The following is a 19,839-nucleotide window of genomic DNA, read 5'->3' on the forward strand; positions in this document are numbered from 1 at the left end:
ACTCCACGTGGCTGGCAAAGAGGGCATCAGGCTCTGGGTAAGACATTATCTAGGGTCGGGGTGGGGAAAGGTGTGTCCAGGTAAAGGGAAGTGTGATCAGGTAAGAGGAGGTGGGACCAGGTGGGAAAAAGGTGTAGCCACATCAGATCCAGATGTGACTTCAGCAGATGCAGCTGTGACCTCTTCCAGGTGTCCCAGTTGCCTGGGTAATGCAGGTACTGGGCAGGGTCTGCTTGCCATCCAGGAATGGACCTTACAATGTAGAAATGTCTAAGTGAAAACTTCTACAACAATCACTAATAAAGAGTATAAAATATGTGTTAAAATTCTATTTATTGCAATATGTATTAAAATGATTAAGGCTATGTACAACCTCATTAGCATATTTGGTAATCTCACAACAAACACAAGTTGTTCAGAGCCCCATTAGCTTTTCAAATGTATTGAATAGAAAGTATGGAAAGTTTCTGAGAATCCATCACCCAGACTTCCATTGTTTCCCCTTCTTAATAGCATGCTGTATTAGTGTGATCCATAGTACGGTATATGAGTTAGCCCATCATTAGATTGTTCTTTCCTTGATTTATTCTCAAATGCACTTTCTGTTCTGTTATGATTACAGGCAAGTGTATTACAGCATGCATTCAACAGACTAGCCTGGTACAGAAAAAAATTCACTGTAGTTTAGGGCCATTGCTATAGGACCATTGTGAAGTTTGTATAAATTCTATGACCAATATATCTGAGTAGTAGAAACTATAGAAGTAGTTTTGATAGGGGAAAAAGGGTTTGCACAGGCACAGGCACAGGTTCTCAGAAAAGTATAAATACAGACACCCAAACTAGTGAATGTATCAATGGTTCATGGAATTATATTGACCCATGTACTCAGCAAGTCCAGTGATATTGCCAGTTATGAAGGCCAAAGTTCAGAATATCATTCTGCAACTCAGGTTCAGCAGTGGCCATGAGATAGCCATGGGCCACTGCCAAATTCAAGATGATCATTCATTCTCCAGGCAATCACAGAAGAACACTTGTGTGGAGTCTCCTGCATGGGATTCTTTTTGAAACTGGCCTGGGTCAACCAGCAATGTTCAATGGCTGTTTTGGACATTGAGTATGTCCTTTGAGTATGATGCCCTAATGGGTTTGCTTGGCATTTTCCTAGCATGAGCCCTTGCCAACATCTCACCTTTTACCTAAAATGGCATCTATTGATGTTTTCCAGTTGCATCATCCTTAATAGAATTCAAACAAATCATTTTGTAATCCAGGCTTGCAATCAAATCTAACAAGAAAACTTCATCCCAGGATTCTCTGTAGTCTCTCTATGGTCTTGGATGAAAGCATAACACCTGGGGTGGAGAGACCTGGAAAATATGTTTTCCAACTAGTGTTTATTTCCCAGATGCTGGGCCTCAGATGCAGAACCACAGGACTGGGAGTTTTCCACATTCCTACTGGGAAATGCTGAAGGTTACAATGACAGAAGCTGAGTAGCCATCCCTGTCAATAGAAAGGCACATATACACATAGACACAAATACAAGCTATATATCTCTACCTGATCACACGGGCTTCTCTTCCAACCAGAATTCTGGCTTGGCAGATGCTTCAGTGATGTTCCCTTTGATTTCCACACTCCTTCTTCTCCAGCTTCCACTCCTTGTCAGCTCCTTAGCAGGCACTGCCTGCTTTTCTAGAATGAAGCACAGGGCACACATGGATGGAGATGTGATGATTGCTGGGTTCTTCCCTCTCTACACTTTGGGAACAGATCGCAGTAACAGCGAAGCTTTCCATGATGAAGCAAACACACCGTAAGTAGTTGCTCCATAATTTTAGTTCCACTTACTCCTTTGTTCTAAGGCTGGGAAGTGTTCGAGGAAACCCTGGGGCCTCACAACCATGCTTTCTATATCGTCTCCACCAAACTCTCATCAGGACATGAGATACACAGGAAATATCTTGTTTAATTTGTGTGTACTATGGAGTGATTTTCTGCTTCCAAGGTGGAGGCAAGGTCTCTGGTTTCTCTTTATGTAACTTCTTTCCAAGGTCCTGAACTCTCCACTTTATTCCAGCATCCCTGTTTGATTCCTATTGCAACAGAATGTCATTGCCTATAGCAATGGTTCCCACCTTTTTTCCAGTGCTGGTGTAACAAGGATAGACTGTGAAGTGGCTGGTCACATTTGGAGGCAGAGATGGCAGGATCAGAAATTCTTTCACTGATTTGGAAAAATTTGTAAATGCCCTAATCCTTCATGCCAATCCTAGATATTTGTCTTTCTTAAGTTCCTCCTCTTTTCCACATTCACCTGATTTTCCTTCCCTTGATACCCTTGATTATCTTTGTTAGTGCACTTATACAGATGTAAAATGTTAAGGATGCAGATGATGGATGTTTCTCAGCTACTTACAGATATGCAAGGGCTGCTGGTGGAAATCAGAGAAGTCTGGCCTTTTTATCCTATGATCTTGTGCATCAAATTAATTTGTATTACAAGTTAAAGATTATTATGTGTCATCTATAAAGTCCTTGATATAGATAATTGCAGTATGGCAATGAGATATCACTGGTAGAAAGCGATGAATTCAATGACACACTAGTAGGTGTTATGGCAATATTTTTCAATATTTACTACAATATTGGACTTGTGGTAACCATTTGTTTTCTTACTGTTTTTCTATATTGCATGCCATGTACTTTGATTGTCATCACCCTCACTATTTTTTTTTTTATTTGTGAACATACTGTACAGAGGGGTTACAATTACATGGGCAGGATAATGCGTACATTTCTTACCAAGCATTGCAGCCTCCTCCTTTTGTTTACCCTTCACATCCCTTCCCAGCCTCCCCCCTCCCCCCCAATCCCAATCCTTCTCCTTCCCCCCCTTCCCCCCCCCGCACCGACGTTGCAAAGCTCGCTTTGGACATTACAACTTGTACTTCTCATTGTTGCAACAGGTCCACCTGTATCCTTAAACAACTGGTTTTTCCCCATCTCCTCCTCAAGTTATACTGACATCAAATATAGTGAAAGCAGGGGTTATACTGTGGGGGAGGGACATACAAAGCAACAAAGAGATAATCTTATAAATGCGTTAGAAACACATGCATGAAAGAAAAACAACATTAAAATACATATCTAATGGTTCATTTTCCTGACATCACATTATCTGACCTTTTCCGCTTGCCTCATGCATATACTAGATATTGCAAATAAGGGAAACCATGGGACCTATGTTTCTTTGGGCCTGGCTTACTTCACTTAATATAATTTTTTCCAAGTTTTTCCATTTCCTAACAAATGGGGCAATGTCATTCTTTCTGATGGAGGCATAGAATTCCATTGTGTATATATACCACATTTTCTTGATCCATTCATCTACTGAGGGGCATCTGGGTTGGTTCCATATCTTAGCTATGGTAAATAATGCTGCAATAAACATTGTTGTGCTGGTAGCTTTAGTGTGGTCTTGTTTGTAAACATTTGGGTAAATGCCCAAAAGTCACCCTCACTATTTGTAAGCATTTATTATGTTTCAACCAATATGCTGTTTCTCCTCCCATATCTGTAATTCTGTCTTTTACTTTTTATGTATTTTTTTCTGGTTTCTGTACAATTTTTTATTTCTAAAGATTTTTGAATTAAAAAAACAAGAAATAAATTGGTATATGCATAGTTATCTTACAGTTATTTTCATTATTTTCACAGATATCTTTGGGCTAGTTTCTTCAAGAAAGTTGCCTTCTGAGATGTTTTGTTTATTTTTGTTTTATTGTAAAGATGCTGTACAGAGTGTTACAATTACACGAGTAAGGTAATGAGTATATTTTCTGTAGAACATTGTTACCCACTCTTTTTCTCCTACTATCCCTTCCCTCCCTCATTTATCTCCCCCCCACACACAAATTGTAAAGTTCTTTTCTGATATAGTGTCTTGTTAGTATCATTGTTGCAATGGGTCATCCTTTGTACTTGTTTCAGCATTTTGTTATTCCCCTTCCAGTCCCCAATCAGATAAACATCTATACAAGATACAGGGTACTAAAATCAAATCAGTGATTGCTAGAGATAAACCAATGGAGAAAGAGAAATGAAATAAAATAAGAAGAAAGAACTAGATACAGTACATTGGTGACACAAAGTTAACAACCAAAAAAAATCTATTGTTTCTTTGTCTTGGAGATATGTCTCATAGAATTTTCTGTCCTGGCTGGCTTTGAACTACGATCCTCAAATCTCAGTCTCCTGAGTAACTAGGATTACAGGTGTGAGTGTCCCTGCTTAGTTGGCTAAACTTTTAATTTTGATGAAATCACATTTGTAAACTATGCTGAGGATTGGATCCTTGGTTTTGTGTGTGAAACAAATGATTCCACTACTGTGCTCAATCCAGAGCATAGCTTTTACTATTATTTTGTGAAGTATTTGTATCCTATCAGGAAGTTTTTCTATGCCTATATCTTGAAGTGTTTCCACTATGACTTTATCTGCAATTTTCCAATCCTCATTTCCTATTCAGAATTGGGATGAATTTTGACTGTTATCCTTTTGTAGAATATGAAAGGTAAGATTTAGTCTAAGCATTTGTCATATGGATACTCAGTTTTCACAGTGCCACCATTTACTGTGGTGTCAACTTCCAGCAATGTAGGATTGGACAATGACTCTAAGAATCAGATGAATGTAGTTGATTGGGAGTATTTCTAAGTCTCCTGTTACACATAGATATGGTTTTATGATAAAAAAAATTTTATGTTACTATGGCTCTCTAGTATAATTGGAAGCAGGTGTCACACTAGTTTGGCATTGCTCTTTTGACTTCTGGATAGCTTTGGCAAATTGCAGATTTTCTTATATGATAAGATTAATGATATTGTCTTCCTTATTTCTGTGCTGAATGTGGTAGGAATTTTGATGACTATTGTTTAGGTCACTTCAAGAATACATTCGAGTTCCCTTTCAATAAAACCAAAGTCCAAAAGGGCTGAGTGGATCGCTGGGGTAGTGGAGGTATTGCATACCAATTGCAAGGCTCTGACATTAAAAAGGAGAGCTAAGGGCTGGGAAGGTGGCTCAGTGGTAGAGCGCTTGCCTTGCATGCCTGAGGCCCTGAGTTCAATTCCTTAGCACCACATAAGCAAAAAGAAAAAAGCTGGAAGTGACGCTGTGGCTCAAGTGGTAGAGTGCTAGCCTTGAGCTGAAGAGCTGAGGGACAGTGCCCAGGCCCAGAGTTCAAGCCTCACCACCGCCCCCCCCCAAAAAAAAGGAGAGCTAAGGAAAAGTTTAAGATATATATGCAGACTCATGCACCATCGCCTAGTCAATCCAAGAGACTGAAGTCATTGATTCTCAGGATCTCCTGGAAGGCAGATACTTCTCTGGAGACCTCCCTGATGACGAGGATATTGGAGGGCTGGGCAAGACAGCAATGACTTTGAGATGTCAGGCTGTGGAGATATGGATGACTAAAAGGACCATAGGACCTTCCCTGAAGTGATCCAACCCTTGTTGTCCCTAAGTGACTACATCCCAGAGAGGGAAGGGTCTGGGAGGTGGGCTTCCACCAAAACTGGGGAACTAGAGCAGAATGAAGTCATCCCTAAGAGTATCACACCCTTTTATGGGGATGAGGATGTGTTCAACAGAGTGTCCATGTCCAGCACCTCCCAGGGCAGCAACATCTTTGAGAGAACAGAAGTCTTGGCAGCTCTGATCATGGGTGGCATTGTGGACATCCTCTTTGCTGTGTTCCTCATCCTGCTGCTGGTATACCACATGAAGAAGAAGGATGAGCGCAGCTATGACCTGGAGAAGAAGCCCATCTACAAGAAAGCCCCAACAAATGAGTTCTATGGATGAAGCTCCCCACAGATACATCTTGGACTTTGGCAGGGGGAGGGAATCCAGAGGATTGTGTGTGATGGGCATTAGAGTTTCAGGGTGGGCACCTTAATACTGACCCATTGGTGTCTCCAGCTCTGGCTGCCTCTCCAGCATCAGAAGAGACATCATCTTCCAGTGTGCTGCCTCACTCTTCTGGATTTTTTGGGCTTTAGTTATTCTGGCAGGAAAAAAAATGGGGTTAAACTTGACCTTTCTGAAGGCAAGCCTGGGGCTGGGGATTGGGTCATTCAAAAGATTTTCAGATTCAAATCAAGGACCAGTTTAGAGCTTGTACTGAATGTGTCTTAGCAGGGCTTTCCTTTGCACCTCCCCTCTCCCCACCCCCATAAAAGCTAGAGGTGACTTATGTGAGCCCGGGTTAGAAGTCTGCCTGGGTTGCCTTTCTTCCCCCTTTCCAAGCCTGTCCCTCTGCCAGGAATCAGGGAAAGGCACTAGAAAGCCCTGCACCTTGACGCCTCAAGGCCTGTCCTCCAAAGGTGCTTGTTCACACTACAGGAGTGTCTGTAGTAAACTTTGGGCCATTCTAGGCTCTTTCAAGTGAATTTTAGAAATCAGTCTTTTTTTTTCTTTTTTTTATGTGGGGGAGGGAGGAAGGATGGAGGAAGAGAAGTGTGGAAAGTTCAGTTTGAAGTGGATTAGTAGAGTTATTTGTATATCTATTTTGTCAAAATAATGGTTCATTCCTTTTTGTGCAGGAATATCTGTGCCTGGGCCAGGGTGCAGAGATGGGGAAATGTTTTTATCACCTATTTGTTCCACCACCTATGCTGTTTGTATTTAATGGTATATAGATAGATAGATAGATAGATAGATAGATAGATAGATAGATAGATAGATAGATAGATAGATAGATATAGATATAGATACATACATATATATGTATATATATACTTATATATAGTGAAAATACCATGCAGAGGGGTTATAAATACATTTCTTATCAAGCATTGTTGCCTCCTCCTCCTTTGCTTCCCCTTCCCATCCCTTCCCATCTCCACCCCCACCCACACTCCCCCCCTCCTCACTCCCCCCCCCCGCCAAAGTTGTAAAGTTCGTTTTTCTTTTTTATTTATTTATTTATTTATTTTATTGTGAGAATACCATACAGAGGAGTTACAATTACATGGGCAAAATAACGAGCACATTTCTTTTTTTTTCAAGATACTAATATATTTTATTTATTTTTTAAATTATTTTTTATTGTGAAAATACTGTACAGAGGGGTTACAATTACCTGGGCAAGATAATGAGTACATTTCTTATCAAGCATTGTTGCCTCCTCCTTTGTTTCCCCTTCCCATCCCTTCCCATCCTCCCCTTGCCCCCCATAACATCTTGTTCATCTCATTGTTGCAATGGGTCCACCTGTATCCCTATTTAAACAATTTGTTTTTTCCCTTCCCATCCACAAGTTACACCAACATCAAATAGAGCGAAAACAGGGGTTATATTGTGGGGGAGGGACATACAAAGCAATAAAGAAATATCTTATAAATATATGAGAAACAATAGTAAGAAAGAAAAAAATTTGAGTCCTTATCTTGATGGTTTTGCTTTTGTTCTTGTATGTTTCTTGAAAATGAGAGGAGAGCATTTTCTTTTTTTAATAGTTCATACTCCCTACTTATGACCTTGGCCCCTTTTCTGAAGCTGCTTCTTCTAAGTTAGCATTTTACTGAAACATAGGTTTTTTTAAACAAATCCAGAATCCAAAATATAATATAGGAGTTAGTGTCTGTGTGCTTTCTTGTATAATTCACCTTTCTTGGTTCTAGAAAAATAGATGAAATATATTTTTTCAAGATATAGTAGGATATTTCCAATTTCATTTTGGCTGGGTGTCTGAGTGAGTGAATTTTTGTGTGATTAGTTTTTTTTTTCTATCCTTTTCTTGCCCCATTCCTGGTGCCTTCTCTTGTCTGGATTGGCGTGGTTGTGAGGGTTGAATATTCTAACACTTTTTCTGCCTTCTTCCTGGGTCCCAGCAGAAGGGATTCTTGGATTTGCTTTCTCTGAGCTCTAGGAATATGTTGTCCAATTAGGATAATCACACACATGTGGCTGTTTCTATCAGTTTGGTTTAAATCATGTAAAGAGAGCAAAATCATTCCACATTTGCACTGACCACATTGGAGTGCTTGGTGGCCCTCCTGACCCTACAAAGGAGAGGATTTCCATTGATCAGGCACTTTATGTTGGAAAAAATGAACTGATGTAATGAAACAGTTTAGCTTTGCTGGGAAAACCCTTGTCTCCCTGGGCAAGGCAAAGCAAGGGGGCAGGGAGGAAGGCAATGAAGGGCCTGTTATCCTGGCCTCTACCTTTTACAGAGGAAAGGCCTGGTGCATTGGCTCATATCTTCTGACCCCACTGGCTGGAGTGGGTGGGAATCACGCTCCTTTACTGCATCCACTGGCTCCTGTCATTACCCCAGCCCGGGGTCTCCACTGGCTGGGTCCTTTTCTGGTCCCAGTCCCCTTTTCCTCAGACTGTATTGTAATGAGCACCTTTACTATAGTCTCTCTCACACTGTTGTCTGTTACTGATTTTTTTCGATAAAAAGATAATAAAACCTGATACTTTCTAGACTGTCAAAAAAAGATATATATGCACGCATACATAATATGTGTATCTGTTATATGTACATTATATATTATATATACATTCTATATACATATATAGTATATAAATACATAGAATATATCCATTACTCTATATTAGACAATATATATACTAGACAATGTATAATATACTAGACAATATATATAGACAATATATATATACTAGACAATATATAATGTGAATATATGCATATAAATATATTTAACATAAATATATATTATGTACATATGAATGTGTAAATATAGTCCTTTTTCTCAGATATTTTCAATGATGATATGGAGAACACAAGAGTGCAGATGCCTCTCTGCCATACTGATTTTATTTCATTGGCTATATAGCCACAACTAATATTACTGAATCATGTAGGAGTTCTGATTTTTATTCTAGGAGGCACACCATTTTCCACAATGGCTGTACCAATGTGCTTTTGTGTCACTAGAGGGCAGGCATGTACAGTTGCTTAACTACTCACCAGGCACTTAAGTACTTAAGTCTCCCATACATTAGCTATTCCTACCCTTGTGAGATGATATTTTTCTGTGGTTTTATTTGCCTCTTGTTGATGGTTAACAAGTTCAAGACAGTTATCCACACCTTTAAGCCATCTACACCCCTTTCCCTGTGTGTGTATGTATGTATATATGTATGTACTATGACTTGAACTCAGGGCATTGCACTCTCCATCTGCTTGTTTGCTCAGCAGGTGCTCTGCCAGCTGATATATGCCTACAGTCCTGCTTTTTCTGGTAAACTGGAGATAGAGACTTCCAGATTATTCTGCCTGGGATGGTTTTGTACTAAAATTCTCTGATCCCAAATGTATGCAGATGAATGGGACAGCATGGGGTTGTAATGTGATTGTTTTCAGAATGTTGAGGCACCTCATACTGATGTAATGTTGGTTGCACTAGTTCATAGTTCCATGATTTCCCTTATAACAGTGTTGAGATGGAATTTTAGTGTGGGTAGTATTTGCCTATTATTTATGTTTTAAGAATGTCAAACGTGCATTCCTATACCAATTAAAATGAATCTTGCCAAGAGCTTAGTGTTCAATTATCTGTTTTTTTTTTGTTTTTTGTTTTTTTTTTTTGGTGGTTGTGGGCTTGAACTCTGGGCCTAGCCGCTGTCCCTCAGCTCTTCAGCTCAAGGCTAGTGCTCTACCACTTGAGCCACAGCACCACTTCCAGCTTTTTCTACTTATGTAGTGCTGAGGAATCGAACCCAGGGCCTCATGCATGCAAGGCAAGCACTCTACCACTGAGCCACCTTCCCAGCCCCAATCGTTTGCACTTTTTGCTGTTGTTGTTGGTCATGGAGCTTGAACTCTGGGCACTGTCCCTTGGCTCTTCAGCTCAAGGCAAGCACTCTACCACTTGAGCCACAGTGCCACTTCCAGTTTTTTGGTGGTTTACTGTAGATAAGTGTCTCACAGATTCTCCTGCCCAGGCTGGCTTCTAACCACAATCCTCAAATCTCAGCCTCTTGAATAGCTAGGATTACCGGTGTGAGCCACCAGCGCTCAGCTAATTTGTGCTTTTTAAATTGGGTTGTTTGATCATTTTGCTAGTAAAATTTGAACTCTTTAGAATCAAAAGGCAACCCATAAAAATGGGGAAAATCTTCACTAGCTAGTTCAGCAAAAGGTATATACAATGATTATTTTTGGCAATACTGGAGTTTGAAATCAGGCCGTTCATGTTTTCCCTAATCTGTTTTGCTTAAAGTTTAAAACCTTTATCGATTGAGCCACATCTGCACTTCCACTTTTCCTGTAGGTTAATTTTAGATAAGCATCTTATGGTCTTACTTGCAAGGGCTTGTTTTTTGAGAGAGGGAGAGGTCTTTGATGCTCTTATTTCCTGTATCCTTTCCTTTTCATCATCTCAGTCTTTATGAAGCAACTAGTGATCATCAGGGCATTTCCAGCATTGAATTTCATCACAGTAGCTTTGAAACAGGGATTTCAGCCTAAGGCTTTATTTTGTTACAACTCTTTTCCCAACCCCAAGTTTGGAGGCTCATCTCTTCATGAGGAGTTTCTTGGAATATAGTGGAGAAGAGTAACTGGGAAACCACTTCCTGTGGCATTTTAAAAGAATCTTATTTGCTTTGTTACATATATCAGAATTAGCCTCTTTCTTGACTCTTTAACTATTTTTTCTGGTAGCTAATGCAGAAAGAGTTGTTTGATGTGTTGGGGCTGCAAAGAAAACCAGGACCTTCCTCAAATGACCCCATGCTCTGCCTCTGAAAGTTGATCTTAAATTGATACATTATCTAAATTAGTATTGTCTCTCAGATAACTAAGTAACTTCAACCAAGTGACCCAAAAAACAAAAACTTACTTTTCAGACAAGTGGTGCTAGTTCCCCCAACATTAAAACAAAGAAATATTTGGTGTCTCATGAAGACCCACTCCATGTTTAATGGAGGGTATGCTTTTTTAGTGTGTTGCCAATGAAAGACAGAAAAATCAAGCTCTGTGGGATGACATATGAACATGATATTACTAATATGTCATTAAAGGTGCAATTTTTCAATATATTTAATTTGTAGAGAAACAAACATTGAATCTACCAAAGTCATTGCATTGATGTGATGTGATGTGATTCATCATTATTCTTAATGAATTTCTTATATCTCCTGTGCAGGTTTGTTTTCAAGTACTATCAGCTTGTCCTGGCTTTGGCTTTTGCTGTTGAGGAAATCAACAAGGACTCCAATCTTTTACACAACATGACTTTGGGATTTGATATCTATAATGCTGATCTCAGAGCTTGGTCTGCCTTTGAGAATCCTTTTATTTGGCTTTCTGGGCAGAACAAGATCCCTAACTACACCTGTATGGCAGAAAGTAATTTTGTAGCAGTACTTGCAGGAACATCAGGAATGACATCTGTGCAGATTGGAGCACTGCTGGAACTCTACAGATTTCCACAGGTGAAGGAGGAAGGGATGTGTAAAGATGTCTACTTTGGTTCCATTTTCAGATGTTATAAGAGAAGGATAGGAAAAATCATAATATAAAAAACCTATTTTATAATATCAAAAGCTAAGTACTCAAACACATTGTGTTATCCAGACTCTTATTGTTTAAGAGAGGATAGATGTAGAAAACCAGGGAAGACCATGAGCGGAGGGCTTATGGAATAATTTTGTAGGAAGCAATCAGGAAATAAGAAATGACTTTAGCAATGTGAAATTATTGAGTGAATAAATTCAATCATATTCAGACAAAAGGGATACATTTTCTCTCATCTGTGGAAGTTGGATTTAAAATATAAACATGAAATACAAATGATTTATGAAAACACATAGGTGGCCCTAAGCACTCATACATGATTAAAGTGACTAAAGGATGGTATACATAACAGTGGATTTCCATGGTGTAACCACTCTGGACAATTAACACTAAGAAATTAAAGATGTCATGTGTGAGGGATATGATGTTAAAAGGATAGTGGAGCAGTTAATAAAAATAGAGGAATAATGTCAAGTATGGTCATAATATTCAAGTGAATATGTACAAATGAAACAAGGAAAGAAGGAAATGAGTTATATGTATAGATGAGGCAAGGATAATTCAAACAGTGGGATATTGATCAATAGGCATTATATACATAATTGACATGATCAGTTGAAAAATCTTTGTATAATGATTTAAAAATAATTTACAATTTAAATTTAAAATACTTAAAAAATCAATCCCTTCCTTCCACCCAATTCAACCTGTTGCTGAATATATATCAAGACTGAGGTTGTGATGTATAGGAAATTTCTTACTTGTGAGCCTCCATTTTTCTTTCCCTTTAGCTTACTTTTGGGGCTTTTGATCCTGCCCTGAGTGAACATGGCAAATACCCTTCTCTCTATCAGATGGCCCCAAAGGACACATCTCTAGCCATTGCCATGGTCTCCTTATTACTTCATTTCAGCTGGAACTGGGTAGGGCTTTTGATCTCACAAGATGAGAATGGTTTATCCATCCTTGCAGAACTGCGAGAAGTAATGGACAAGAACAAAATCTGTGTAGCCTTTGAGCATATGATCTCTGGCCGTACTCTGACACAAGTAATTAGCATCATGACAATTCAGAACCAGATTAATAAATCATCAGCAAATGTACTTATCATTTATGGTAATAAAGAATACCTGCTAGGCTTAATGGTATATCTTGGGCAATTTTTAATAACAAGCAAAGTTTGGCTCTTGAACTCACAGTGTGATTTATGCATCGGAAAAAAGTATTTCCTATTAGGCTCATTCCATGTACCTCTCATTTTTTCATATCACCATGCAGACATTTCTGGATTCACAGATTTTATCAGGGAAGTCAACCCTTCCAAATATCCAGAAGACTTTTACCTTGCTAAGTTGTGGTTTCTCTCTTTTAATTGCTCCCATTTTGAGTCTGACTGTGTAATGTGGGAGAACTGTCCACATGATTCCTCCTTAGAATGGTTGCCTGTGCAAATTTTTGACATGGCCATGTCTGAGGAGAGTTACAATATCTATAATGCTGCGTATGCTGTGGCCCAAGGCCTCCATGAGATGCTTCTTCATCAAACAGAAGAGCCAACAATGGGTAATGGGAGATGGATGGTGTCTTCTCCTGCACAGGTAATGCCTCCTCTTTTCAATTCTATACTTGAAAAACAAAGTAAATCTTAATAAATTCAAATCTTTTACCATTGACCCAGAGAAATTGTATTTTTAAGAATATTTGTAAGTTACTCCAGACCTCTGTTCATTGTGTTCCTAGAGACAAACATACCAGTGGAAAGAGGAAAATTGTTTTACCTTCCCATCAATCCCTTTGTTACAAATGATCTCAATAAGCTCACTGCTAATGTTTTTATAATCTATCTTTTCACTAGAAGCTTCTTAATAGCAAAGGATGGTCTGTTCATTAAGAACTTAATTATTCCATTGATTATGTTTCTCAGAAAGTAGTTTAAGGTATTGGTGGGATTGGGAAAGATAAGGAAGAATGATGGAAGGGGTAACATTGAGATGCCTTATATTTACACACTGAGTTTGTACAATACAGAGAGATATTAATGAAAAGAATCATGGGCAATTTCAATATTAATAAATTAAATGACCTGAGTGCCAATGGTTTACTCCTGTCATCCTAGCTATTCAGAAGGCTGAGATCTTAGAATCACTGTTGGAAGCCAGATTGGGCAGAAAAGTCTCTGAGACTCTTACCTCCAATTTACAACCAGAAAACCAAATTGGCTTTGTGTCTCAAAGTGGTAGAGCAATAGCCTTGAATTAATAAGAGACAGCGCCTAGGCTCTGAGTTCAAGCCCCATGACCAACAAGCATACAAATAAAAATTAATTAATTAAATCACACAAAAACTAAATGACTTTGATTATTCCACAATTTATGTATCACCTCTTAGCTAATGCAATGCTTTGGATATTGATAAAATTATCAGTTCTGCAGAACTCATAGTAGCCAACTGAGAATTGTCTCATTCATCATTATGCGGAGGTGGATTCTCTTGAAAACATGCCTTGTAGTAACCAGAATTAAGAAGCATGACTAGTTTAGTTCCCTCTATACTTCATTTGATATCTGTGTTAATTTTGAATGATAAAGTAAGGATTAAAGAGAATGAGAGATTTGGCTGAATTCAGGATTCTGTTTCAACACTTGGATTCTCTTTACCATGAGATGGTGTATCTCTTGTAGCTGCAACCTTTTTTGAAGAACATCCAATTTCACAATCTTGCTGGAGACCAAGTGATTTTGGATGAGAAAAGGAAATTAGAGGCAGAGTATGACATTTTGAATATTTGGAATTTTCCAGAAGGTCTTGAGCTAAAAGTGAAAATTGGAAAGTTTTCTTCATATGCTCCTCATGGTCATCAACTGTCTGTATCTAAAGATATGATAGAGTGGGCCATAGGAACTACCAAGGTGGGTTCAAGATAACAAAAATGACTACAACTCAATATCAGTAAGCAAAAAGAACCCTTAACTATTATGCCCCTTTTGTTTACTAATGACCCAGTATTGTACATTTATTTAGTTTTAACTTGAGAAATTGTCTGATTCACTGACTGTTAGGTAGGAAAGAAATGTACTAATTGAACATTTCTAAATGTTACTCTATCATAAAATCTAAATGACATATGTTATAATTGTATTCTAGTATTAAGGGAAAAAATCTGAAAAAGCAATCATTTCAGAAGGTTCAAAGGTTTATTTTGCTCAACTTAGTGGATATTTCAATCTACCCATAGTTGACCTGTTAGGTAAACTCCTATGGTGAGAGGAATCATTTAAGGAGCCTGTACCAGAGGAAAATGGTGAACTCATAGAAACTGGGAAAACATAAATGAAGATATGATGGGCCTAGAGTCTAGCAGGGTGTTAAAAGTTTCAACAAGTATTTTACTTCTTGTTTCCACATTTCCATATTTCAGAAATCAGTAGGAGAAAAATTATGCTATGAATTCAAAGCAGTTCCTGGCAGTTGGCCAAAAATATCTTACCCTTTGGAACCACCTCTTAAAGGTTCCACAATTCTCAGTAGTAGCATGGTGTGAAGTTGAAGGCTATAGTCTTTGTGGATTGTGTCAGGAAATCTAAAATAGCATCCAATTGATGATTGGCTTTAAGTATATAAAATAATTATGCTTAATTTTTAAGAACACCTGTCTTTTTTAATGGCAGGTAATAGTCTGATAATTACCCACACATATCTGATTTTCCTCAGACTCCTCACTCTGTTTGCAGTGAGAGCTGTGGTCCTGGATTCCGGAAATCTCCTCAGGTGGGAAAGGCTGTCTGTTGCTTTGATTGTGTACCTTGTGTAGAGGATGAGATTTCTAATGGGACAGGTAAGTCTCTGACTATCTCTTCCTAGTATTCTCCAATGTATCCAAGTCCATAAAATGGTTTGGTATTTGAATTACAGACCCAAAGTCTTCCTACTTTCAGTAATTTAATTGTAACAACTGACGGTATTGCTCTTTGAAATAATATAGCTCATGGCCTTAAATTATGTATGGGATTAATTTTGCTGCGACATTTTACAACATGTTTATCTCAAGAAAACCCTTTCTCCACTACTCAGTAATGAATTTTAATTTTTATTATGATTGTAGAGTTGTTCTAGAGAGCCATTAAAGCTACATGAATCAGGTAAAGAGTACAATTCTTTTATATTTTTAATTTTTAAAATAAGTTTTTATTGTGAAAATACTGTACAGAGGGGTTGCAGTTACATGAGCAAGGTAATGAGTACATTTCTTACCAGTTCTTTTTGAACCATTTCCCCTTCCCTGTCTCTCTGCCAGTTTTTCCTCTCCTACCACCCACTGTGGTACAGTTCATTTACCACATAGTGTCTAGTAAGTACCACTATTATATATATATATTCCACCTTTTCTGTGCCCCCCTTACCCTTCCAAATACAAACTAACTAACAAGACTAAAGGAAAAGAAAAAATACAGCAACAACTAAAAATCATCCCTTGGTTCCTTTTCTTGGAATTCATTTAATAAGACTTTGGTTTCTATGATCATATGCACTTAACTATGAGCCTTTTCAAACAGTCCTATGCATATCTTCTTTTGGCCTCTGAATGTCTAGAGTCCATTTAAATTCTCTATTAAGGTTAAGTATCAATACCTATTAAAGACAGACTCTCTATTATCTTCCAAATTACATTTATGCCACAATGAACACATAAATTCTGCATGTCTTCATTTCCCTACCCAGAATTGTTCTTGCTATAGAGAAAGTGCTTAGAAAGCAAAGATTTAGAAAAGCATTAGGCACAAGTATGTATAGCATGACTTTGCCACTTCAAATAGAGCCTTGATTCTCTGTTACCTGCTTCAGAGGTAGGAAAAAATCAAATATAATGATATGAATTCAAGAATGTAGCACAGGCCTCCTTTTAATCTTTCAAACAAACACAGAAATGTAAGCTATATTATTCACAGCTTTGAATGGAAGTAGCACAGTCATGCACACAGTGCTGAAATTCATATAATTGCAGCATGAAGAAGTCAGAAAATTAATTTTAGTTTATTTGAATTATGAAAAAGATTTATGTCTAATATAGGTTGAAGTTAGTGTGAAAAAAAGAGAATGTCTTCGGAATTGAGTGCTCTTTCAGGTATTTTGGCACAATTTAAGATTACTATCATGAGAGATGTTGCTTAGATTTTATGATAATTGAACTTTTAGAAATATACAATTAGCATGTTTCTTTCCTATGTAAGAGTCAGTGAGTAAGGGAATCAGAATGAAAAAAACAATGAGAATGAGGATGAAGTTATGGTATAGAAAAGGAGCAAAACACAGTTTCAGGCACTTTTTATACTACTTGGTAATTTGTAATCTTATGTTAGTAAGTACTAATTTGTTAGAATCCCTTCTAAGAAGGGACTTATCAATGTCCATTGAGGAAAAGTCAGTACTGAAATGAGACAAATGGTAAACTCCCTCTTCTTACCAGATATGGAGCAGTGTATGAAGTGTCCATGTGATGAGTATGCCAACACAGAGAGATACCAGTGCCTCCCCAAAGCTGCAAGTTTCCTGACTCATGAAGAACCCTTGGGAATGGCCTTGGATTGTGTGGCTCTCTGCTTCTCCACCCTCACTGCTGTTATTATTGGGGTCTTTGTGAAGTATCAAGACACTCCCATTGTCAGAGCTAATAATCTGTCTCTCAGTTACATCCTGCTCATCGCCCTCATGTTCTGTTTCCTCTGTTCCTTGCTCTTTATTGGCCGTCCCAACACAATCACATGCATCCTGCAGCAGACCATATTTGGGCTTGTCTTCACTGTGGCTGTTTCCACAGTGTTGGCTAAAACTGTGACTGTGGTTCTGGCCTTCAGGGCTACTCCTCCAGGGAGCAGGATGAGGTGGCTGTTAGTATCAGGGGCTCCTAACTTCATCATTCCCATCTGTACCCTCATCCAGGTGACTCTCTGTGGACTCTGGCTGGGAACCTCTCCTCCCTTTGTGGACACAGATGCACACTCTGAACATGGCTACATCATCATCCTGTGCAACAAGGGCTCCCTCACTGCCTTCTACTGTGTCCTGGGATACCTGGGCTCCTTGGCCTTGGCCAGCTTCACTGTGGCTTTTCTGGCCAGGAACCTGCCTGACACCTTCAATGAAGCCAAGTTCCTGACCTTCAGCATGCTGGTGTTCTGCAGTGTGTGGCTCACCTTTCTGCCTGTCTACCACAGTGCCAAGGGGAAGGTCATGGTGGCTGTGGAGGTCTTCTCCATCTTGGCCTCCAGTGCAGGGCTCCTGTGCTGCATCTTTGTCCCCAAGTGCTACATCATCTTGTTAAGACCAGATAGAAATTCTCTGCATGGCTTCAAAGACAAAATACATACTGGGAGAAAGAAGCCTTCTTAAGATAAAGATCATGTGTTTCATCAAATGCCTAGAAGGTCTAAACTAAATCCGCACCCCTTTTCCAATCTTGTAATTGTTTATATTGTGAGAATTATTTCAATGAATATGTGGATCTTGCTCATCTCTCTAGTAGTATAGTCACAAATTTTGGCCACAGCTGCCTAATTTTGAATTTTATTCTGTTAATTTTTTATTTCTCTAATTTAACCTGCACTTAATCCTATCATTCTCACTTTTTAAGTATATTTTTTACAGTTGTCATATCCCCTCCATTTGCTTTTGCAGTCATTTTTGTATTTTTGGGGGGGGGGGTGTCCGGTCGTGGGGCCTGAACTCTGGGCCTGGGCACTGTCCCTCAGCTCTTCAGCTCAAGGCTAGCAATCTACCATTTGAGCCACAGCACCACTTCCTGCTTTTTTCTTTTTGCTTATGTGGTGCTGAGGAATCGAACCCAGGGCCTCAGTCATGCAAGGCAAGCGCTCTACCACTGAGCCACCTTCCCAGCCCCTGTATATTTTTTTCATTATCCTGTTTCTTGTCTTTATATCAGTATTGTTTAATCCTCTAATACATTTCATTAAATTTTCCTTTTAATTATGTTTCAAGATGTTTGAAACTTGAACTTGGCCTGCGTACTGACATTTCTTAAAAATCATGTGACATACCCACTTTCAAAATACACATTCTCCATAAGGAAGAAGCCAAAATATTTTTTTTTTGGTCTCAGGGCTTGTACTCTGGGCCTGGGTGCTCTCCCTCAGCTCTTTAGCCCCTCAGCTCATGGCTAGCACTCTACCATTTGAGCCACCACACCACTTTTGGTTTTCAGGTGGTTTATTGGATATAAGAGTTCCACAGACTTTCCTGCCTGGGTTCTCTTTGAACTACAATCCTCAGATCTCAGCCTCCTAAATAGCTAGGATTACAGGCTAGAGCTACTGTCACCTGGCCTCCAAAATGTTTTCTCAGACTGACTCTTCTCAGCCTTTATTGGAACAAATTATATTGTCTGGACCAACTACTTGAAATAGTTCATGAAATACTACTTGAAATAGCCACATGAAATAGTTCATGTGTTTATTTCACGTGTTGTAACCCATCTAGAAAAGTAGCTGTGATTATAGAATTCTAACTTCCAGCCTTTCTGTTTAGATGCCTCATAGAGCAAACATACTTCCAATTAGTTACAGGAAACTTTCCAACCTCTTTTATCCTAATAGATTCCCAAGTTTTCAATTTTTGCATTGAAGATGATAGAATCAACTAATCCACAGAAACAAAATACTTTGAAACTATATTAACAATGTAAAAAAACCCCTCCCCCCAAAAAAGTGTCTGTACCTCCAGTGCTATGAATGTCAACCCCACTAAATCACCGGGAATATCATTTTCTGGACTAGGAGCTGATTTTGTCATAAATTGTCATATCATACTTTAAAAAAAAAGAAGTCTAAGCCAGGTGCTTATGGAAATATATTTGCTTTATTTTGTTTATTTGCTTAAGCCTTTACTCTTCTCAATTCTAAAGGATATCTTGGCTAGATATAGTAATTCAGTTGGTATTTGTATTTATTAACCTTAGTATTGTGAAGATCTCATTAGCCTACAAAATTTCTTTTTTTTTATTGTGAAAATACCATACAGAGGGGTTACAATTACATGGGCAAGATAGTGAGTACATTTCTTATCAAGTATTGTTGCCTCTTCCTTTGTTTCCCTTTCCCATCCCTTCCCCTCTCCATCCCCACACCCCCACACTCCCCTACTACCACCTCTCCCCACCCCTCAATCCCCACCCCATCTTCCAACATATTTATAAGTTGATATCTTTGTTGCTTTGTATGTATCTCCTCCATGGTATAAGCCTGCTTTCACTGTATTTG

The 19,839-nt window shown here is 38.7% G+C and overlaps 1 protein-coding gene and 1 pseudogene across 1 annotated transcript; both read left to right on the forward strand.

The window, feature by feature from the left end:
• Positions 1-857: 857 nt before the first annotated feature.
• On the forward strand, positions 858-5,877 carry LOC138814243 (syndecan-4-like; annotated as a pseudogene).
• A 5,074-nt stretch (positions 5,878-10,951) lies between these two features.
• On the forward strand, positions 10,952-17,956 carry LOC138814244 (vomeronasal type-2 receptor 116-like). The gene is made up of 6 exons (XM_070003255.1): positions 10,952-10,980; positions 11,199-11,487; positions 12,361-13,167; positions 14,251-14,478; positions 15,281-15,404; positions 17,034-17,956. The coding sequence occupies exons 1-6, from the start codon at positions 10,952-10,954 to the stop codon at positions 17,954-17,956; spliced, it is 2,400 nt and encodes a 799-aa protein (XP_069859356.1).
• Positions 17,957-19,839: the final 1,883 nt, after the last annotated feature.

This window comes from Dipodomys merriami, unplaced genomic scaffold, assembly GCF_024711535.1.
Source record: "Dipodomys merriami isolate MVZ:Mamm:240054 unplaced genomic scaffold, mDipMer1.0.p SCAF_6, whole genome shotgun sequence".
In the NCBI taxonomy this organism is placed as follows: Eukaryota; Metazoa; Chordata; class Mammalia; order Rodentia; family Heteromyidae; genus Dipodomys; species Dipodomys merriami.

Coding starts and splice junctions, on each gene's coding strand:
- LOC138814244 (XM_070003255.1), top strand. CDS start 10,952: ATGAAGACCCACTCCATGTTTAATGGAGG. Junction 10,981..11,198: donor CACTCCATGTTTAATGGAGG/GTATGCTTTTTT, acceptor TCTCCTGTGCAG/GTTTGTTTTCAAGTACTATC. Junction 15,405..17,033: donor TGAGATTTCTAATGGGACAG/GTAAGTCTCTGA, acceptor TCTTCTTACCAG/ATATGGAGCAGTGTATGAAG.